The 22569-nt window shown below is 44.2% G+C and overlaps 2 protein-coding genes and 1 long non-coding RNA gene across 3 annotated transcripts in view; 2 read left to right on the plus strand and 1 right to left on the minus strand.

The window, feature by feature from the left end:
* Positions 1 to 15493, plus strand: part of LOC133209260 (uncharacterized) — a 44889-nt gene extending 29396 nt beyond the window's left edge. Inside the window, exons 3-4 of the long non-coding RNA XR_009724645.1 lie at positions 2441 to 2680; positions 13698 to 15493. This is a non-coding gene — a long non-coding RNA (uncharacterized LOC133209260). The remainder of the gene's footprint in view (positions 1 to 2440; positions 2681 to 13697) is intronic.
* On the minus strand, positions 263 to 11602 carry LOC133209259 (ras-like protein family member 11A-like). The gene is made up of 4 exons (XM_061347773.1): positions 10930 to 11602; positions 9499 to 9555; positions 7095 to 7177; positions 263 to 2938 (listed from the first exon to the last, which is right to left on the minus strand). Exons 1-4 carry the CDS (start codon positions 11072 to 11074, stop codon positions 2471 to 2473), a joined length of 753 nt encoding a protein of 250 aa, XP_061203757.1. The 5' UTR covers positions 11075 to 11602; the 3' UTR covers positions 263 to 2470.
* A 1562-nt stretch (positions 15494 to 17055) lies between the features above and the next one.
* Positions 17056 to 22569, plus strand: part of LOC133209269 (ubiquitin carboxyl-terminal hydrolase 12-like) — a 30145-nt gene continuing 24631 nt past the window's right edge. Inside the window, exon 1 of the mRNA XM_061347790.1 lies at positions 17056 to 17286. Coding sequence (XP_061203774.1) covers positions 17239 to 17286 — 48 coding nt within the window. The 5' untranslated portion in view covers positions 17056 to 17238. The remainder of the gene's footprint in view (positions 17287 to 22569) is intronic.

Consider the following 22569-nt stretch of genomic DNA (forward strand, 5'->3'; position numbering starts at 1 on the left):
TCTGTAGCAGAAGAAATGTTTGCCACATGTTAGTAGTTAGGAGAAAACTTAAATGTTTCTGTGTTTCTTGGCCTTAGCTAAAATGTAGGCTTTTTTTTCCCCACCAGTGCCACAGGAATGTGGGAATACTTACTTCTGTAGGAATACAAATGCAGCAATACATGTAGGGTGCATTAGATTGTAGAAGGCAAAAAAGGTATATTGTTAGCGTAGTTTAAGCGAGGAACATTTAAAGATGTGAGACATTTTGTACACTCTCGGGAAAGGCTTTGAATGTTTTTATTAATCACTATTGAAAACAAAACATTGGAAGGTTTGAAATCTGTTGAATCTTTTCCCCCAAATAAGAAAGGATTAGAGCTGCAAGAGTAAGCTACAACCACACTGAACAGTGAGAGCACGGAATTGTCTTAGGCTCTCATGAGAACAAATGTTGTCAGCAAATTGTCTTTGGCAAATTTAGCCCTTGACACACAGGCTGCGATGGTAAAACTTTTAATTGCTATTCAAAATATGGCATCATTTTTCCAATGTAAACCATTTGCAGTTTGTGTGCGGCTCACAAACTGCTCTATTCCATGTTACTCAATCTTCAGATTTAATATTTGCTATTAGTCATTTCAAATATTGAAATTCAGTGCTAATAAACACCATCCCAAAGTGCCTGCACTGAATAATGGCACTGTTCAAACATTGAACTGTTAAATAGCCTTAAGCTAAAGTAGAAATCCTCTGATATGTTTGAGTCCTTCTTTGGATGATCTGACTTCCCTTTTCCCCTCCTACTACCGATTGAAACTAACCGCTAAAAAAGGCGCAGTCCTTTTGTGTGAAGAAAAGCAGTTTACATCAATGAGAACACAAGCCATTCCCAGCTGACCAGCTGTGGAAAACAATAAATAAACCACAAAGTGAGCTGTAGATAGAGCAAATGCAGGTGATGAGGGAAATCATGATGAGAGCTGTCTAATATAGGGACAAGAAAAATGTAAACCCCATTTTCAAGCCCTGAGCTGTGTAAATACTCATCAGACTCAATTTACATTTTCACTGCTTGTAATGAGTAAAAGGTTGATTTAGCTCAGTATTGCCAGCTGCAAGTGCAGCTGCGAGGATCTTTCTGTATCCATCAAACAAGGGTTTTCCCTCTGTTCCTGAGTGTAAATCACGGAGCTTTACTTCATTCCATGGGCCTGTGAATTGCTCGTATGGTGTGTTTAAAGCAAAGGTTGGTGCATCATAACTTTCACATGGTCCAACCCAGTTTCTTTCTACTCTCATTAAGCACAGAATGACGGATGTTTCACGTTGTTGTTATTGCTACCATAAAACCATCCAGTTCACAGGATACAGCTTGGAATCCCTTTGCACATGCTGAGATACAATGCAGTGGGATGCTGCCAGTGAAGTATGTGTGGATAGACCAATTATTTGGATGCACTGCGAGGTATTGTGTAAAGCCTGGTCTTAAGGCAAATAACAAAATGACAAATTCCTGAAGCCAGAGATTTTAGGCATCATAAATCCTTTTCTTCTTTTCCTTCAAAAAAGAAGAATCTTCACTTCACGTGAAGGTTTTCTTTCTCTAAAACAGCATCTTGAGCTTGAAATCTGCCTAGTTTGGAAAGGAAAAGTTCAACAGTTTTAGATCACCTCCTTGCTCTTGATTAATACAGTCTGGTTTTTGCAGGTGTTAAACCATCCTGCGCTGCTTATCCCTCTCTGGTTGCCATGTAGGAAACCTACAGAAAAATAAGTACAATGCTGAGAAACTGACTACAGAATGCTGCTACAAGTAGTATTTCACCCATATAACCCCTTTCAGAAACAGTCAATGTGTGCTTAAAGAAAAATAATCTGAAAAACTTAGTGATTTTTAAACATCTCCCTTTAAAGAGACACTGTGAGGCTGAAGCTTGCATCTGCATGAACCTCTCCCCATCTTGCTAACAACACCTTCTAAACTGCAATTTAAAGCTTTCAGTTACTACTTTTCACTATTTATGCCCTAAATTTACTTTTTGCCTTTATTTTCCAGTCTCGTGACTTAAGCAAATCTGGTCAATTTGCTTGCTCAGTGTAGGTCATATCACTCTCCTCGTGTCTTGCTGTAGCTTCTTGCCTATGGGAATACAACCATCCCCTAGAGTAGTCACTTCTCTTAAAAGGAGGGTTTAATTGTTTCTATTAATAAAATCCACATTTTAAGCCTAAACTATTTGACTGTGTCCCTTTCAAAAAGGAAATAATTCGGGACAATCTGGTTTTTAAATCACAGTTTCTTGCCCCAAAGAGCAAATTCTGTAAGTTCCTTTGCTGAATGTGTGTGGGGTTTGTACAGAAGATGTAAAGACAAACTGGAAGAGCCCCTCACACTACCAGACTGCTGAATTGCAGCAATGCCCCTTATTTCCATCTTATTTTCTTGCCTGTTTTTCAGGGCTGTAGAAAGCCGTTCCTGTTGTCTACATCAAAGCGTAGTGGCAGATTTCCCTTTGGAAGTCAGAGCCTGTTTCAAACGTCTCTTCAAGTCCTGCATATTTGGTGACTTGGGTCGCACAAGGTGGAGGCCTCTTCGCTTCTCTCCATTGCAGCTCCCAATCATCCTGCTGACCTCCTGGCAGAGCTGCTGGAAGGCTTCATGCACTCCTTCACAGTTCTCTCGGGCTGAGACTTCATAGTAAGTACCTCCCAGTTCACTGGCCAGCTGGAGCCCTTCTTTGGAGGACACCTGCCTGGCTCGCAGGAGGTCTCCTTTGTTCGCCATCAGGAGCAGGGGGATGTTGGCATTTGGGTGGATCTTGCGGATGTGCTGGTGCAGGGGACGGATCACTCTGTAGCTCTCATAGTCTGTGATGGAGTAAACAAAAACGAAGCCATCTGCCCAGTAGATTGATCTGTTTATCTGCTCTTGGCAACATATGCTGTCAGTGTCATCCTGCCATCAAAACCAAGAGGTGTGAAGTTAGGAAACTGGGAATAGGAAGCAGAATAATCAGTCCTACAGCACTGCTATAGCTACTCAAGAGCTGTGTTTCAAAGCATGGCTATTTCTAAATGTATGGGCAGAAACCTCTCTGACTGCCAGGGAATGTACCAGGGACAGGAGAAGTTTCCACTGTGCCGGTAACACATCACAAAGTAAGCAGTGGAGAGGTGTAGGAAAAATTGGTTGGAAAGAAGAGAACAGCCAAAATACTGATATTGAAAAGTCTGTTCTCTGTTCTATTTCACTAAACCAGTGTGATAAAAACCCACATTTTTATTGCGGATAAAATTGTGATGGGCACAATAAGAGCATTATTAAACTCAGCAGGCCAGTAAAAGTACCGCAAGTGAATGGTTGTCCCCCAGGTGGGGTTTTAGGGCTTTTTCCAAGGCTGTATTCAATGTCCCCATAGACAGTGATGCTGATGGGGCCTAACAGGTTTTTCTACCAGACATCCAAAGACAAAGATACTTCTAAAAAGCAATTTGTTACAAATAACCAGCTGCTGGGACTGAAAATGCTGTGAAACCTCGCTGCTCATTTACAGAGCAGCAATGGGTTTACATTAGGTTTTGCTAGCCACATGTTTGTTCAGTCCATCACCACTCCTACTCAGACAGCCATAATAATCACCAGCCTTGGGGATATAAAAGTGAACACAATACTGTTGGGGCTTGCAAAGAGATCAGCTCACTTTTCAAGATGAAGCTATTTTCAGCTAATCCTTTGCTCTTTGTCATCCATGCTGGCGTGTAACCCAAGCAGATACGGAGATCCCTGCTGCAGTTATTGCCTGTGTGCTTGCTTTGTGAGAACTGACTGTCAATATTACAGCTTTCTGGAACTTTGTCATTTCTTTTCTATCCAACAAGGCAATAAGCGTCTTCAGGATTCAGCTTGGGATGAAGCTGCTAGGAATTAGAGCCTTTTGTGTATTTTAGAGGGAGTTTAACATCATGAATACAGAGCCCGAACTGTTATCATTACAGCTAAATTCTAGTCAATAAATCTTCATCAAGTTCAGTAACACTATTAGAACATAAGTTCCATTATCCATTTATCTATAGAATATATATCTGCCATTCACATTATTTTGAACAGAACCTGTGTGTGTTCAGCAACCTCTCGGAACAGCTCATTTTTATTTAGGCACTAAATATGAATTATAAAACCTGGCTTCAGGAAGCAGAGGTGGAAAAGAATGAGTAAAACTGATCAGTTCTTTTATGGTAGATTAAACCGTGAAAAAAGGCTAGTGACAAGGCTCTTCTGTGAGAAGAAGAAAGTAGAATTTCTGAAGGCTCAGATTATAAATTAGAGTTACAGCTTTCAACAGGCATTTTGCTAATTGGAATGAGTCATAGAACCACTGACTAGTTTGGGCTGAAGGGACCTTAAAGATCATCCAGCTCCAACCCCCTGCCATGGGCAGGATCTCCTTTTACTAGAGCAGGTTGCTCCAAGCCCCTGTGTCCAACCTGGCTTTGAACACTGCCAGGGATGGGGCAGCCACAGCTTCGCTGGGCACCCTGTGCCAGTGCCTCAGCATCCTCACAGGGAAGAGGGTGAGACCTCATCTCAGTCTCCCCTCTGTCAGGTTAAAGCCATTCCCCCTTGTCCTGTCCCTACAGGTCCTTGTCAAAAGTCCTTCTCCAGGTTTCTTGTAAGGCCCCTTAACTAACTGCCCCGCTTATTTGTCTGACCTTTGTAAATATTTCAGTATTGCCTGTAAATACACTACCTGGTAGCTCTATGCCCTTGCCAGCTCACACTAACAGTAAATGCTGTTAGCAGTAAATTGTTTAACAGATGCTCTTATCACTCCTCTCCCTCCGAAACCCTCAAATCCCAAACCCCATCAGGTTTGCACGTGGAGTGAAGAGAGCTCCTCACTAGCAGCCTTGTTTAAAAGGTTACTAAAGTGAACTCAAGCCAGGGCAGGGCAGGCTGTGGGAAGAAGGGCAATCTGCACTGGTGGCATCTGGGCTGTATCCAAGCTGTGGATAATGAGCCACCCTCCATGTCCTTCAAGCCTCTTTTCACCAGCAAAATCCTTTCATGGGTAAAAAGAACTAATTGCTCTGGCAAGCACTGGAAAATAGGTTTGGAGAAGGTGTACATTCAGAGAGCCCTAATGAGCTGGAATTCTCAGTTACCAGCTAGGCCCACCCAGGAGTGAGATGGATGGATAATCCCAAATGGAATGCTTTATTCAGGACAATCAAAGGCTAATGGACTACTTTTTAAATGGAAATCTCTGCTCCAGAATGAATTTTGAAACACACAGTCATTTGCAATTTATAGAGCAAGCAGCAATGATTCACTGAACAAAACCAGTGATCTGGTTGCTTCTGTTTCTGTCTTAAACATTAACATTTCCGGTGTGGCCACAATCCTGAGCGATTCCGCATGACTTCCTCCCAAAACACTGTGTTCAGGCTGCAAAGTGCAAGACACTCTCTTAAGGATTTTAATAGAAAATCCAAACTATTCCCAGCTTTAACAAACCCTGTTCAGGAACAGCCCCTTCAAAATGTTTCAGATACATCATTTGATGCAAACAGAGATACAGGCTAAGAGATGTGTGTCTGTGCAGACCTTCGACTGGGACAAAGAAAATGAAACTCCTTCCTAACTAAACTGAAAGTGAGAAACCTCAGCTGTTGGCATCACTAAATATTGTGGAGCTCTGGCTACAATCACACAATTATAGGGTACAGTCTTAATTAAAACAGGAAAATAAACATGTATCTGGTGTGAAAGAGGGAATTAAATTCTTCCACTCCCTCCTTTCTCCATGGGATAGACCAGAGAGGGGATTCCCTTTGCAAAGTGTTTATCAGGCAGTCCCAATTGTGCCTAATCACCACCCACAGCTTCTCTTTGCAGGTCTTCTCTAAGCAAGCTGGCATAGGGCCTTTGTACTGTTAAATCCCACTTGAATATTTGGAGGACTTCCATAGCAGCTTTTGTTTGCTTTTAGTGTCCAGAGTAAAGGAAGGGTCCTCTCCTCTGCTCTTAGTCAAAGCTTCCCACTTGAATCTACTTCCAGTCGTCAGAGAAAATGGAAATGGAAACAGGCTGCAGGAGCTTTGCTTATCCTGTTCTGTAAACTCAGGGTGGAACAGGTGTACAGCACAGAAATGAAGTACCCATGCATGGGTCTGTGTGGACAAAACAGGGTGGATAAAGTTGTCTAGGGCTAGCCTGAAAGAACATGAGAGAAGGTGGTGTTCCCATCCAGGCATATATTTGGCCAAGTCTGAGCTTAGACTGAGGTTAAGGCCAAACCTGCAAACTTAGATTTGATGGTGACAAGGGTATATCTAATTTTATCATGAAATCCCAGCTATTCTAGAAGAATTATTACTCTCATGAGATTTCCACCATTCACAGAAACGCAGATTTCATTATTTCCTGCTGCTTTGACACTATTTTCATCCCCTTATTCTGCATTTGAAGCAAATCTTCCAGAAAAGACATCTTAATCTTAAACCCTGCTTGGAAAAATATTTCTAGAAGCAGGTTCCTAGTCAAATATTAAATCTAGAATATGTAAAACACTGATAGAAAGAGGGTTGTAGGTCAATGCTATCACCTTAAAAATAAGGAATGCTTTTAATAAAGACTAAGGAAAGCACTGGAAAGCCACCCTAGCTGGAAATGACAACTGCTGTGAGGCCTGTCCCCTTGGAAGAAATACCTTTCTATTGAAGAGAGATTCTGGCCCCAGCTGGGCCTCTAAGCAGGTGAGCTTTCTGCCATGCAGGGCTAGAATCCATTTGACAGGAAATAAAACAACCAAGAAGGTGGCAGAAGGGAGCCAGGTTGTGATTTTACTGCTCTTTAGGCTTGGGATGCAGTGATATGTTTGAAATAGATTTGGTTTAATTTTGACTTACTTAAAGGAGCCTGATTAAACCTCTTCAAGGCTCATTTTGATCGGTTTAAGGGACATCCATTACTCTTCATTTGGGTTTGAGCCCCAAATGTATTTGGGTATTTTTCTGCTGCTAGATGGAGTTACTTACAGATGGAAGTGCTGGCAACAAGCAAGAGGCAATGACTGTGTTGTGAAGTACAATGCACTGAGCAGATATTTTACCTCCAGTGAAACAAAGGGAGTGTCCTGCACCTGTAGAGAGATCTGTTCTCCATCTATGGTGAACTTTCTTGAATACAAAGCACCTGGTGGAAAAGTAACATCATTAGAGTCAGTGGCTGTAACAAAGAAGAAAGTACATAAAGGCAAAATAGAACTGTTGAAACACACGTATTTGAGGCTTATGATTTATAGGTGCTTATGAAAAAGTGAATGGCATCAGAGGGGTTGTGTGGCTGTTTGCTTATGTGAAGTGGGTTTGTATTTGCTGTGTGGATGTTCTGAATGCATACCTAGGAGGGTAGCTGGGGAAGGTGGCACTTTGTGTAGAATCAAATAGTAAAAGTGGATGTGTAAATCCCAGCCAGGTTTTCAATCCACATTGTTAGCTTTTGAAATCTGGACTTCCTGTATTTCTAATCTCAACCCAAGACATTGAGGGGTTGTCTGTAAAAGGGGCGAGCTGTGTCCTAGTGCATTTTTCAGGAAGCTTTTAAGAAAGGGAAGCATTCTAGTTACAGACACAGGATAAGTGACTCTATACAAATCACAAAGATGCTCTTTGGGATATACCTAACGTTAGCAGTCAGAGTTTGGTTAAAATCCCCAAAGACTGGATACTTTGACTCATATTAATCTGCATGACACATATTCAGAGCCAAGTGCTAGTTCAAACCATCCAGGACTGACCCAGCTCTAATAAAACCATTACTATTTTGGGCATGAACTTTAGTTTGTTGCTGGAGTGTGGGTTAAGTGACAATGAAAACTTCATGAATTATCTGTGGTTGTGATAAGGACAGCTTCAGAGATTGATGTCAGCATCAATTTTCTTTAGAACTTGATACAAGTCGTATGGATATGTGAAGAAATGCTACAGCCACAGCTATTGTGTGCAGCCTTTCAGCCTTGTTCAAGTGCAATTGTCACTGCTGTATCTAAAACAATGTATAGAGAAATCCCATCTCTTGAAGAGTAGGAAATTCAGAGTAACAGGGAGATCAGTTAGTGATGATAATGCCATCACCTCTGAAAATCATCTTTTGCTCAAGGAAAAAGGTGGGTTTATTCCAGTGGAAAGGAGTCCGAGCTCAGAGAAACGTTTGCAATATGAGGAAGTCTAAATGTCTGCATCTGAATCCAGTATTACCACATTATGGTTTAATACTGCCTCTGTGAGGTGATCTAACCCTTCTGGGATAATTTTTAAATCCTATTTTCAGCTGAAAAGATGGTACTGATCTATGGGAAGATGCTGCACTCCTGAACCAAGACCAGACAACATACTATTCCTACTCTGTAATGCATTGCAACAAACAGAGAAGGTACTTCTAGACACTGAGTGTGCTCCACCTGATAGCCAAGTGAAGGAGAAGCATGGTTGAATGATCACAAATACACTGCCACCTGCTTCCTATTTCTGGCATATTTATTTCTTCTACAGCAGGGCTGTTGGGCTGGTAGCTTAATGAGAAAAGCATGTGGTTCCCAGCAATGTCTCTGGCAGCAATCCATTGTAAAGCTCAGAATTCTAACTTGATGTACAATCTCTCATAGAAGAGAAGAAGGAGAAGAAAGAGCAACAGTGCAGCCAACCATCAAGGTTACATAGGGTCAGTGAGAGTGAGCTGGAAGGAGGAGCTTTCAGGTTGTATTTCATCAGATAGGCAGAGATCAAAGGGTCTTTCACTGCCATCTCCTTTCCTAACTCATCATTCTAAGTCCAGCACATATCTCCAAAGTGAAGCAATCACCACTTTGTTTCCTGTCCTCCTTAACCCCAAAAATGTGAGGTGGTCTACGTGTGGGATGTGCAAGTAGGTATGAGTACAGGGTACATACAACATGGCCAGTACACTTGGCACTTGCTTAGAAGAGAGGCTGTGAATTAAACAGTTCACATTTATACCTCCTTTGAGGTGTCAGATTAAACAAAAAATGCAGTGAATCAGTCTGCATGGTCATTTTACTTATCTTATAGAAAGAAGACTTCAATTTGGAAGTCTCCCTTGTCATAAAAGCCAGCAAAAGTAAAAGGGGGGACACAGAAAAACATCTGAAGTGCCTTTCACGCACTTCGGAATTCCTCTGGCTTCCCTGGGGTTTCAAAGGGAGCTGTGTTGGGATTCCATGGTTTTGTCCATATGCAAGTTGTTCCTTCAGCCTGCATTTTAGTATAGGTATGTCCCCAAGCAAACCTTTTACTCTGATCCTTTTCCACCAAGCTGGAAAAAGCCCAGCTAACACGATCATAAATAATGAGCCTTTGATTTATTGCTTTCATAGCTTGAGGCTATTAACTGAAAATATGCATCTTATGGACATATAACACTGCTTGGCTTTCCTGTAATATGCACCAGTCACACAATAGAGCAGATTTCAGTGCTGCAGTGCAAAGCAGACTCACCAGTGTTGGCCTCATAGTCTCCAATAAATCTCTTTGTGAGAAAGCGCACAACCAGGGCTGTAAAACAACGCAGAAAAGATGGGTCTTCAATGTGAACCAAAATCAATCTTTGCAGAACACGTGTCACATCTTACTGGAAGAGTTAGGATAATATGAAACCACATTAATCTTTGAATTGCTCACATATTACTCGGCAAATGCTTCTCTCAACACTCACAGAAGAGTATTTGGGGCCAGGCTGTGACACCTAACGCAGTTTTTCACATACTGTACTGGAAATGACTCCTTAGACTGAGTGTCGCTGTTCAGTGTAGGACTGGGAGGTTGCTTTGTTGTGACTGCAGGTACAAGCCTGACCTCTGTTTTGACATGATTTGGAAAAAGAGTAACAAGCCAGGAAACTGAAACTAATCCAAATACCACACTTGAGACCTCTGTGTCATATACAAAGTGAGGCTGATGCATGTAATGGTTCTTCCCAGCCTTAAAACTGCTCACTCCTCCTCATGAAACCCATTAGCGCAACCTAATCACACCCAGCAAACAAACTGCATGTGCTCTGCACACATGGGTTGTGCTGCAGCGCCCTGGGCCTTCCTATTCACCCTCCTTGCACTGTCGGATTGGAAGAGTTTCCTTTTTCTTGCTCAATTTATAACACTTCAGATCCTGTTGTGGAAACAGTAACTTTTATTCCTGTAGTGCTTCATCTCTCAGCAGATTCCTAATCATTTGCAAAACCATTTAGTTAATAGCTAAATAAAAGGGGTTGTTCTGCAAACAACTCTATCACAGACTTAATTTAAAATAACACTTTTCTCACAGTGGATACTGGGTCACCTCTTTAGTACCCTTAAATCAAATTGACTTCACAGCTCTCTTCAACACACTACTTAAACATGAGATCAAAATGTGGCTTCAAATCCAAAGCAACCAAACATTTTACTGAGTCCTGAGGAACCTCAGATGTAGTAAAACAGAATTAGCCTTAATAACATCTGAAATCAGGAACCATATATCCAAAGCAATAATTCTCACGTTACCCTCTTTTCTTCTCCTCTCCTCTGGAGAATAATAAGGGAGACACATTTGTATGCTGTTATTTGTCTGCAGAGCATAGAACATTTACAACAGAGAATAAAGACCGTTTTTTGGGGGTGTACAAATTTAAACATGGCTAAATAATTTGCACAGGACCAGGTAGGATCATTTGTGAGCACAGAGCTCCCAACAGTGTTCTCTCCTCTTAACTGCCACCTCATGTTGGCTACAGCACATCTGCCTCACCCATTATTTAGTGCAGAAAACCCTCAAATCGCTTACAGCCTTCAAGCTGCAACAGTTAATTCACAGCCTTGGGTCTATCCTAGCTGCAAATGAGCTTGTAAGTACAGCAGCAAGAGAAGCACAGTGCTACACCTGTGGACTTACCTGTCTTGCCAACGCTACTGCCGCCCAGCACCACGAGTTTGATGATTTTGTTGGGCACGCAGTCTAACACGGGATACTCGGGTATGGGGAGCAAGAGAAAGTTAGTAGAATACTGTGACATAGTATCCTGAGAGATGAGACGCATGCCAGGAAGGAGAGCTGCTCAACTCCTGCAGGACTTGGGGGAGGAAAGAAGGAAAACAGCTTCCCAGCGTCTGTTCTTGGCTGTATATCCTCGGACAGAGAAGCCTTCTCGTTTCATTTAAGCAGTGTTCCTAAGGAATGTTAGCGCGACTGGGCTCCTCTTCCCGATGCCTCTGCTCAGACAGCAACTTGGGAAAGCAAAAGGGAACTTTTTGATCAGCCCCCGTGAAAACTGACTCCTCCATTCCCCAGCCAATCACAACTGAAGCCATGACATTCCTCCAGCCGGGCACCAGCGTGTGCCTCCATCCACCACCTCCCTGCTCCCTGCTTTATCTCTCCGCACTGCCTGTTTGCTGTGCTGTCCCTTGGCTCTTCGCTAAAACGAGATTCTCGTGTTTCACAGTCACCACGGTGGTGTTTTCAGCGAGATACAGGCACCCCCCTGCCCTGCTCTAATTCCACTCTGAATAATCCCGTTCTGCCTGTCCAGTTTCTTTGCATTTTCAATTGGCTCCAACTCCGTGCTCTGTTGTTCTCCCTTTCCTATTGTGTCCTGAGGTTGGGCCCCTTCGGAGTGCTGAAGCTGATGGGACACCCCAGGAAAACAAACACATTTCTTACACACACACACAGAGTTTTCAGGCAGCTGTGGGTTATTCAAGAATACCAGCTCACGTATGTATCCTCCAGGATACATTTGATCTGCTGGTTTATACACATCATTGGTCTTAATGGCCTGCTGGAATGTGGGTTAGCATTGGGTTGGGACATCACAGTTTCTCCAAACATGGAAAAGTGAATTTAGAGCTGGCGACAGGCTTAGGAAGGACTCAGTATCCTTCAGAGAGATGAGCCAGACAGAGGGAATGAAGAAAGAATGACTTCCATAGGAAAACTCCTTGTTGTTTGAAGACAGCTGGCGGCTGCAAGGTCTGTTGGGATGACAGTGTGTAACCATACACTAGCTACAATCAGCTCTCAGTTCTCAAGGATAATGGGAAGAAAAAGGGAAGAGCTGTGGGGAGGGTATGACCCAGATAAAGCAAAACTGCAAATAATATAAACCAGATGTAAATTCAACTACAGAAAATATAGTTGGAGCTTTCATCTTTGACAAATGTCTCTAAGGAGGCTCGTGAGGGGCAGGAGCAGCTTTAGGCAGCAGTGGCAAGAGGTAAGTGTGGAGCAGGCAGCAACTTCTGAGACGTGGGCTCTGTCGCGCTGTGTGGGAGCCCTGGTGTTAATGGGAAGTGGCACCACAAGCTAATCCACCCACAAAACATAAAGACCTGAGGATGCATATTTTCCTGTCTTCTGGATGCTTCTAGTGGGCAGAAGATAGGCATGGCTCACTGCATAGAGGCTGAAGCCATCAAAAGGGCCTTTTCTGCCCAGCTGCTTTCACACCACTGCTTTTGATCACAGCATCCACATGAGTTCTCCCCAGCAAGTTTTAGTGGCCAGGGGTACGGTTCTGAGCTAGCACAGGAGGAGGGAAAATCAGGTCAGGTCTCTGGATCACTGCCCCTTCCAAAAGCACTGGGGGACAGGCTCTCAAATAGCCTCAATTTCCACGCCAGCATCACAGAGGATATGTTGAGTGTGAACTGGCTTTAGAAAAATCCAGCTTTGGTGCACAGCAGCCCAGTGAAATAAGCACAAAGTCAGAAGATTTATGGACATGTCACTTTTCTAAGGCTCTGTTTCCCCTCCAAAACCTACTTCTGAAGCAGTACTTGTGCAGAGTTGCTGTGTAAGCAATAAGTGTTATTATTTTGACCACCATGACAATCAGCTGATGAAGAGGTGGCTGATGAAGAGGAGGAACAAAATGTCTGGAGCCTCTTGTGCTTCATTGTACTTGGGGGGGGGGGGGGGGGAGCCACCAAATCATGTGTCTTTTGGAACATGGCTTCTATGTGAATGGTTTTCAAATCTTCCAGTGTGAATTTGCTGCCCGATTTTGTCGAAGTCCCAAACACTGAAAAGCCTTTTCCAGGAAATGTCATTACCAGGATGCTTTAATCTCACATGAGTTTTGTAAGAACAGGCAAAATGAGAGGAGGAATGGGAAAATGCTCAAGAACTTGCGGTCAGTTAACAGGGCACTTTGTGAGCTGGACACATCATAAATTTTGGGATTAGCTAGCAGCAGTAACTGTCCACCTCAGTGTAGGATGTTGGAACCTGTGTTACCATTTGCTATTAAAAGCATATGTTAGTAATATAAAAGCATTCATCACAACAGTCGTCCCATAAAAACAAACAGGAAAACATCCATCAGCTTCTAGGTGGCCAGAAGAGTTTCAGCCCAGGGAAAAAAGCCAGATAAGTTAAGCAAGATCATGGAGAATATTTTATATAAGCAAAGACATAGAGAGTAAGTTTGGATTAGACATCAGGAGGAAGTTCTTCCCTGTGAGGGTGCTGAGGCACTGGCACAGGGTGCCCAGCGAAGCTGTGGCTGCCCCATCCCTGGCAGTGTTCAAGGCCAGGTTGGACACAGGGGCTTGGAGCAAGCTGCTCTAGTGGAAGGTGTCCCTGCCCATGGCAGGGGTTGGAACTGGATGAGCTTTAAGGTTCCTTCAACTCAAACCATCCTATGATTCTATGATTCCTAGAAGAATACAGATCTGCTGGCTGGCTCCAAAAGAGAAGCAACACAATCAACAGAAACAGAAGTTAAAGTCCTTTTGGGTAACCAGATATTGTGCCAGTGCCGAGGAACTCCAGAAGGATCTCACAAAAGTGAGTGAGTACACATAAAGTCAGCAGGTGAGCAAGAGTTCCTACAGTCATCACTGTCAGTTCACACTGTGTGAAACAGCAGCAGAAAGAGCCAGCAAACTGTTTGGTTTCCTTGGAAGGTGAATGGAGGAGATGTAGGCTAGGATTTTGCTGCTTAAATGAACTCTTGTAGCACGGCCTGCCGCTCTCTGCATCTCAGAACCATGGTGGATGCTGTGAAGGTGCATGGTAGGGTACCAAAACTGATCATGGCTGTGGAGCAGCTGCTGCATGTGGAGAGGCTGGAGAAGCTGTTTACCATGTGCCTGTATGGATGGATGCTGGTGCTGACACAAGAAGGGAGATGTGTGGGGGCAGGAATGAAAGACCAATGGTGGAGGAAATGTTGAACTGCTTCTTTGGGCAGCTGTGATGGCATCTGGTTGCTTAAGACAAATGGGAAAGCAGTTTTAGACTGCACCCTGGATGCAGACCAATCCATTTCCAGTTCTTTTACTAATATGGTTCAATCTAAATTCCTTATGCCCTAACCCAGGGTTAGCTTGTTCCTACTGTGAGCAGTAAGCTCTGTCCAGGAAGAAGGGGGTTTAGTGACACTAAAAAAAGCAGCATATTCTCCAAAATCTTAAATCTGTTCTCAAGCTCTTCCATCCCAAATCATAACTTTTAGTCTCTAAGCCTGAAAGAGTCAGAGTAAGATACAGAATCAAAGCCAGAGGTTTTCCTTATCTGATTCTCTAGGCTGTCAAAACAGGCTTAGCACTGAGTGAAACCACTCGGAAGGATTCACCCTCTTTGAGATTGTATAACCCTTGGCATGTAGAGAAGAGCTGTTTTGAGAAGAGATCTTCATTGTTTGTGCACAATGGACTTATATTTAGCTAAGAAACCCATGTTTTAAATTTGAATTGTCTTGGAGAAACAATAGCTTAAATTAGAGGGACTGTGTTTGCAAAACTCTGAGCAACTTTGAAAACATTTGGCAGATTCTGGACATTTCACTGCCCACTCCTTGGGTTGCTCCATGCACAGATCTGCCCCTTTGCATGTTGCACAGAGATGATGCTATTTCCACACCAGATTTTGCACAGATTTCTTTACTGGCTGTGTTGCTTTTGGCTATGGCTTTGATAAGATTTGCTATTTTTGTTGTTGTTGGCAGCCCTACACATCTTCAGAGATGGAGCTTTCTAAAAATAGAAATATTTGCTATTACCATAGTGCTTTTCATATAAGGATGTCAAATTGCCTTTAAAACTGGATATGATTGTTCCTCATCCACTTCACACAAGGAGCAACAGATGAACAACCTTGCTAAGATGCCAGTGTGTTGGGAAATGGTGATTCCCTTCTGCCTAGGGGAAAGAGTGGTGGCAAAACTCCCACTTCTCACTGGTAAAAGTGTTCTTTCCTCTAAAAGGCTATTTGTACCAGTGATACTTGCCTTGAGTACCTCTCAGATGTTTCTGTAGAGCAAAGTGAGGTTGTGGTGCCATGGCTGGAGCACTACAGCTCGTTTCTGAGCAGAAGCACTAAATGTGGTGCTGGGGAAACGCCAGTTGCTTTGGCAGATGCTGTGATTAAACCCATACTTGGTGGCTCATGCACACATCCCTGCTCCTGATTATCTTCCCAGCACCAGCAGACTGATCTTTGAGGCTTTGTCTGACCATCTGGCCAGTTCTCCTTGTACATAAAAGTAGTGGTTTAACCACCCTTTTGCTCCCAGTAACTAAATAGGTGGGAAAGGCAAATAAAAAGCTTTTTTTTTTTCTTCCAGGAGATAAAGGAACAGACTGGAATGGGATGTGCTCAGGGAGCCAGCCTCTCTCTGTGGGCTTGGGATTTCACCTTGTGTGGAGATTGATCATGGGGATAATGTGTGAAAAATGCTTCAGTAGCAACCTCAGAAGATATTGCCTGGGGACGAGACTGCTGTTTTAGCACCATAATTGTACCCAGCACAGAGTTGTTCTGCTCCTGAGGCCAAAGGGAAAGGAAGTGTCCTCAGATGCTATTGCGACAGCCACGATAAATCATATTTGATCCTATTTTGGGATGTAAGGGAGACAACCGTTTAAATACATAGTTCAATTTGGTTAAACACGGCACAAATTCCTCTATTTCTGGATTTCCTGTCCCTAATTTTGTCACATTGCTCTTCATGGAAACCCTGTAAGGATTTCTTTTTGACATTGCTGAATCCTCTCCCTCGGGAGCCTGTAGTAGATGACGTGGAAAGTACAATGTGTGTAAGAGAACATCGCTGCGGGCGAGCAACTCAAATAGAATGGAAACATCTTGGCCTCATAAAAAGAGTTTGTGCTTTGGAAACTGAACTATCCTTGGTTCCCCACAGATATTCCCACAAGGTCAGGGCTGGAGTAAGGGGCAGCATGTGGAAACAGTCCCATTGCTGCTGACTGAGTGCACAGCATGAGTAGAGGATGTCCAGACACCTCCATCAGCACTGTTCCATTTATAGTTAACATGAAAAAACCTCCTTCCAGGTTTGACACTATTCAGTATCTCTGATCCTCCTGATGACAAACATTTCTACCCATCCCTGGCTTCCCAAGGGATATTTTCCTATGCTCTGTGGTTTGTTTTTGGTATGCACTGTGTGAAGTGCTATATGGCAACTCAGCAACATTTCTCACCCCTTCTCCTCTGGGTTTACAATAGATGCTGTTGTCATTCGTAGCGCTGTGCTCTGAAAGAGCCATTTCTGTGATTCTGCTGAAACAGGGACGCATGGTGCAGAACAACAAAGGATTACTTGGTGCCAAACCACTGTCCCACTCCATCATCACTCTTGGTGTCATCATAGCCCTTTTGTGGGTGCTCACAACCACTGAGAAGACTCTCGGGACATGCAGAGCTCCAGCATTCACATGGAGGTGTTTCAGGGCTCCTGGGTGGCCATAGTTTGCCTTGCTGGATGATTTAGTGATGTCCCCCAGCTCCATGCCCGTGAAGGTGATGCCTTCCTCCAGTTTCACATGCAGCACCCATCCCACCAAGGCACCATCCCACCTCCATGGGCCAAGGGAATTGGAAGCACGAGTCAAGAGTACATCTGGCCCCACCATCCCCAGAGCTGCATGGACCACGGGCCCAGAAAGCAGCAGTAACCCTGCGGGAGGCCTTGACAGCACAACGCCACGTCGGCCTCCGGGGCGAGGGCCCCTCGCAGGGTCCGACTGTTCGGCTCCGAGGAAAGACGCGCGGGGAAGGAGCAGCACTGCGCGGGGGGGAACGAAATGCCCGGGGAACCCTCCTAGCGCGGCGCAGTGCGCACCCGGCGCCTTTGCGAGACGCACCGGCGGCGCCCGGCCCCATTTGGAGGTTGCGCCACCTGCCGCTGTCAGTTGGGCGGCCGCGTCCCAACATGGCGCCGGCGGCGTCGGGCGGATGGAAATACTGATGACGGTCCGGAGACTCGCCTCCATCTGTACCATGGTGAGCCCCGCGGCCGTACTGCCGCTGCCGCCGCGCCGGGCCCTGGGGAGCGCTGGGGACAGCGGGCGAGGGGCTCCGCCGCCGGACCCAGCCGTCCCGGCCCCGCGCTGAGGTGCTGAGAAGGGCCCGACACGGCCGGGCGCAGGAAGAGCCAGGAAAAGTGGTTAAAAAGCGGGTTTATGGGAGGCGCCGCCGGCCAACCCCGTACCGGGGGGCTGCGGGAGCTGGCGGGGCGCCCCGCTACCCGTACCCAGCCTCCCCTTCGGGAAGGTGCGGCCGGGCCGCAGCCGCGAACGGGGCGGCCTCCGCGGGGCTGTGCCGGGCAGCGGGGCGGAGGTGCTGGGTGGTAGGGAGCGGGTGCGAAGTCAGAAGGGATTCGGTGTAAGGAGAGGTTCGGGGTCAGGAGGGGTTGGGAGTCAGGAGGCCCCAGTCCTAGGTGGGGAAGGGCGGCTGGGGGCACACGGGGCTCTGCGGGAAGGAGAAGTGTCCATGGTGTGTGAGCTGCCCGCCTCATGCAGAAGCGTGTCTGGGGCAGGTGGGTGCGTTCCTCCAGAGCGAGAGGAGGTGAGGCTGTTATCGAACAGCCTTCCTGGCTCAGCTCACAGTGGTTAGTTGTGATAACCAGGCTCTGGTTAGAAGTGGTTATACTAGTCTATAAAAGCTCTTCAATCATCTTGAATGGATGCATATAACAGGGTATCGTCCATGTTGGCAGTGGAAATGTAGTGAGAGGGAGACTGATAATTGCATGATTATGCAGAATCTGTAATGAAGGTACATTGCTCTGTAGAGGCTGGTGAGTGGTGTCTGGCACTGAAACAGTGACTCATAGTAAAATACAGCATCTTGTTAACACTGTGCCATCCAAACATTTCACAGGGATTCTTACTGTAAGGAGTTCAGTAAGTGTGGGCTGTAACAGGGGTTTGAATTGCTGAAATCCAACACCAATTCAGGATACAATTCAGTTTTAGTAGTTTGGTTTTCACAGTCCCACATCTCAGTTGCTCCAAGTGGTCAAACTTCAGTTTCAGATCTCATCTGAAACAGGCAAAGAGCAGGCTGCAGTGTCAGAGGAGCTCTTGTGTACCAGCATGCTGAAACTGGCTTCATTGTGTGTAAAGGGCACAGGGGTTTTCGGTTTTTGTCCCACATTTGGGACTGGGTTTGATTAACTTGATTTGGGTTTGATTAACTTGAGGTCCAGCTGAAGTGAACCATCATGGTTTCACAGTAATATTCTTAACAAGAGAGGTTAATTTTATTTTATCTTTTAATGTGTGGCAATAGGCACCTGATCTTCGAGCTCTTGGTGTTGCAGGAGACTTCCCAGCACTCCACACTTCACAAATCTCCCTAGATTTTCTCTTTTTTTCCCAACATAATCTGTATTTTTTCATTGCCCATCACAAGCACAGGTGAAATTAAGGTCATGAGAAGGTGGCTGAATCATGACTTCGTTGTGGAGTTCTGCACCCCGGAGGCAAGTCATTGACTCTATCACATATAATATTTTGGAAGCGTTCCTGAGATCAGCTGACTGAACCTCAGATTAACAGGGCAAACATAAGGCAATGCATTTTCCTCTGAGCATATAGCCAAACCTGAGTGCAGCCATCCTGCTGCTTGTGATACGGTTTTAGAGCCTTAGCTGTACATCCTCAATCTTGGATTCAGTTTTGGTCCTGTGCTTACCTTAGTTTTGGTTGGGGTGATAGATGAAAGCTAAGCAGACACTTGCACCCTACTCATGTCCCTTCTGTAGTACAGTGTTCTTTTCAAGAGGAGTGTTTTCACAGTGCTGCAGCTTTGGGGGAGCAGGCTCTCCTGACTGTTTTTGTTTCAAGTGGAGAACTTAACTGCTTCAGTTCTCTGCAGAAAACAGAGTTCTGCTAGCACTAACTGTAGGAATCTTGCCTCTAAATTTCTTCTATAGCCATTTAATCAATGCTGTGGAGTTTTTCAGCACTGGTGTTTTAGGTGTGTGTATGGCTGAGCTAAAATTACCATCAGTCTTAACCATTTTTTTTCTTCAGCTACCTCAGGAGAATTAAAGTCTGGGTGTTACAGTTTAAAATTGAATCAGTTTATTTGCATCTACTTCAGTTAATATCCAGTAAGTCAAAGTACTGTTTGCTTTGTCATAATGCAAACATAAAAAACCTAAACCTTCTTTATGAAAACATTAAATTACATTAACAAATTCCTTCTGGGAAGCTACTTTCTTCAGGATTATGTTAATATGTAGTGATTGTAGAGCACTTAATTTATTTTTTTTAGTAAAATACACAGTTTTTACCAGCAATTCATCATCTGTGCTTCAGGCTGGAAATGGAAGCACAGGTTTGACATCCTCAAACCCTTAAGTCGATCAGCAGCACCATCAGGGATGGGTGTTTCTCTGTTTCTGACATTCCACTCTTCTGTAGTATCTCTTTAAAAATGAAATTCACTGCCTGAACTCATTAGTAGACAGTCATGGAATAATAATTTTGATGATATCCCCCTCCTTGAAGTAACTTCCAGGGTTTTGTAGGGTGGATCAGCTCTCAGTGCCTCATGATCGTTGTGTTTCCTTGGTGTGAGCACCATCCCCTTTTCAGCGATTGTGTAATGTTCATGTGGCAACTACAGCCTTGCAAAGGGTGGAAACTCACAGGAAAATGCTTGTACACTTGCATGTGATTCATTGCTTGGTAAGGCTGCTGGCACCATATGGCAGGACACATCCATAGCCAAGAGATGCCAGCCAGAGCTCTGGTTTTCTGCTCTGTCCTTTGACTTAATTTTGTTTCACAGGCCTTATCTGTATGGTGGACTCCAGGATTTTCTTGTTTTCTTTTTGCAATCAACTGCAGAATTAACTGGGGGACTGAAACAGAAACCACTCTTGAGGCACTTTGTTCCTCTTGATGAAAAATGCATAGCTCCTGTTCCAAAAATATTTGGAAGTGATATCTTTGTAGTTCTGTGGAATATACATGGTCACAGACAGGTGCAAATCCTCTCTTGACTGAGGAGAGAGAGAGCAAGGAGGGCTGAATTTCCATGGTCTGACAGTATCATCTAATGCAGGATGTGCCTGCTGAGGCAGTTGGTTGTAGAACTGAGTTTTGAGTTAGGAGTGAGAGGTTTTTTTGTTGCTTTAACAATAACTTCTTTTTGTGGCACAGAAGGAAAGCAGAGCACTAGAATGGAGCAAGGTGTGAAGCATGGATCTGTTTCCTCTCTGACAGCTTATTTTGTGAAAAGTCTGTAGTAAGCTGGTAGCAGAAACATTGGTGTTCTTTGGTAGGCTAATTAGGAACACTTCCCCTAGATTCATGTCTCATTGTTTGCTAAACCAGTAAGACATGCCCAAAGAGCTCAAATCCAGGATACAAATTAGTGGCAGTCTTACTGTACCTCTCTGAATCAGAACGGCCTCGATATAATTACTAACTTCAGTGCTAGAGATGACTGAATCATTTGTAAGTAATACATTTCCATTTGCCACTTGAATAACTTACACTATTGAGTCCAAGCAGAGCTTTCCTGTCAGAGAGGTATGGTGTTTGGCTTACTGTTGTTTCACCTGTGTTTGTAGAACTCTGTTTTAGCTTTTTTTGAGAAACAGCATTTATAGCTGGGAAGATAATCACTGAGGAAGTGGAAAGGTAGATAAAGGTAGAGCTAGCTAAGCAGACTTCTGTTTCCAGTTCTGTTTCTTTGTTGTTTTGTGAAGCTGAGGGAAACAGACATTCATCTTTGCACTTAAAACCCAGCTGGAGAATAACCTGCTTTGTTTCAGGGGGCAGAAATATGCGTAACCCTTTGCAAACAGTTGAGTAGGTTATTTCATGCAAAGTTCTTCCATGTGCTGTTCGTGCTCTAGTTTAATACTCATGTGTGATGGGTAGTTATTGATGTGTTCTCCTGATTTCGGACTTGTAGCAGTTTGGAGATGTGAGCCTGGGCAATGCAGCCGGCCTGCACTTAAGTGCTGCCTCATGTGGAGGGTACACAGGTTTCCTTTGAATGATGCTTAGGATTTTACAGCATCCACTTCCTCATTTTTTACAGTATTGTTCCTCCACTACTTGATGTGTGAAGTTCAGGATAAAATCGTGGATATTTTGGATATTTTACAGGATAACCTGTATAAAATAACCTGAGAGCTATACTAGGAAGACCTCCACTCTTATGTGTGTTACTAGGTCACCTGAGAGAAACCCAAGGTCAGGAGAAATCTTGTGGAGCTCTTCTCAGGTGGATGAATGAGCTGTGATCATGTTGGTGATCTCTGAGACAGTGGCTAAGAAGTGGGAAACACGTTGCTTATAGAACCACATTACAAAGGTTGAGATGCAAAGCAGGTAGTGCCTGTGCTTCCTTTAATCCAGCATCTTTTCCATCTGTGCTCTTTACTGGAGCCTAGCTTTACTATCTAATTTTATAGGGCATAAAATTCCAGAGTTTCACAAGTGTATGACCTGCTTTGCCTTTGTGAGGCACAGATCCTGTGGACCTTGCAATACCAGCTCCTGATTGAATAAACATTTAGTGAAACAGTTTACAAAGCATTCTGTATTAATTTATTTAAACCCACTCTAATTAAGGCTTCAGGTTTTACACACTTCATGGTAGTAAACTCATTGTGAAATGCTGCATTTCCTACTCTCACTGTGGTCTCCCTGATACTGGCAGGAGCTGGAGTGCTCTGTAAGCTTTACTCCCTGTTGCAGAGCAGGCAACACCAGCCTTTCCTGTGTGCACGGAATGACTGTGCAGATAAAGAAGGTTCTGATTTGGAAGTGTGGAGTCTTGAGAAGCCTGTGACATGTTATACCTGCTCCTTTCAAGATTATCAGTTTGTTTTGCCTGCGTAAGCATGGGAAGTGTTAGAATCCAAAGTTCAATTTACCGTAATTTGTTATGCCTGGAATGGCAGCCTTCCTGGGTGCGTGAAAAGGATAATTTCATACCCTAAATCACAGTGAGTGATTGCTGAGCTGCCAGCTCTCTGTATCTCACTTAAGTGCTACACAACAAGGCATTTTCAAAGGTGGGGAAGCAACATCTAATTCTGTGTTTAGGAAACTATGATGGTATGTCCTGTCAACTTCCAGAAGTACAACCCCAGCTCTGCTCCTTTCTGCAGTCCCCCACATGGTGATTTTCACAGTCCTGAAGCTGGAACTATTATCACAGCTAATACAGCAAAGTAAGTGCAGGCAGCCTTTATGAAATGTATCATCTCGTGCAGATCTCTTTCCTGAAAGGTTTTAAGTAGCTCTGGCTTGG

Source organism: Neopsephotus bourkii, unplaced genomic scaffold (genome assembly GCF_033783945.1).
Source record: "Neopsephotus bourkii isolate Nb327-2 ecotype Australia unplaced genomic scaffold, CSIRO-AGI_Nbou_v1 NB_324, whole genome shotgun sequence".
NCBI lineage: Eukaryota > Metazoa > Chordata > Aves > Psittaciformes > Psittacidae > Neopsephotus > Neopsephotus bourkii.

Coding starts and splice junctions, on each gene's coding strand:
- LOC133209259 (XM_061347773.1), bottom strand. CDS start 11,074: ATGCGTCTCATCTCTCAGGATACTATGTCACAGTATTCTACTAACTTT. Junction 9,556..10,929: donor CAGTAGCGTTGGCAAGACAG/GTAAGTCCACAG, acceptor GTTGTTTTACAG/CCCTGGTTGTGCGCTTTCTC. Junction 2,939..7,094: donor CTCCCTTTGTTTCACTGGAG/GTAAAATATCTG, acceptor TTTTGATGGCAG/GATGACACTGACAGCATATG.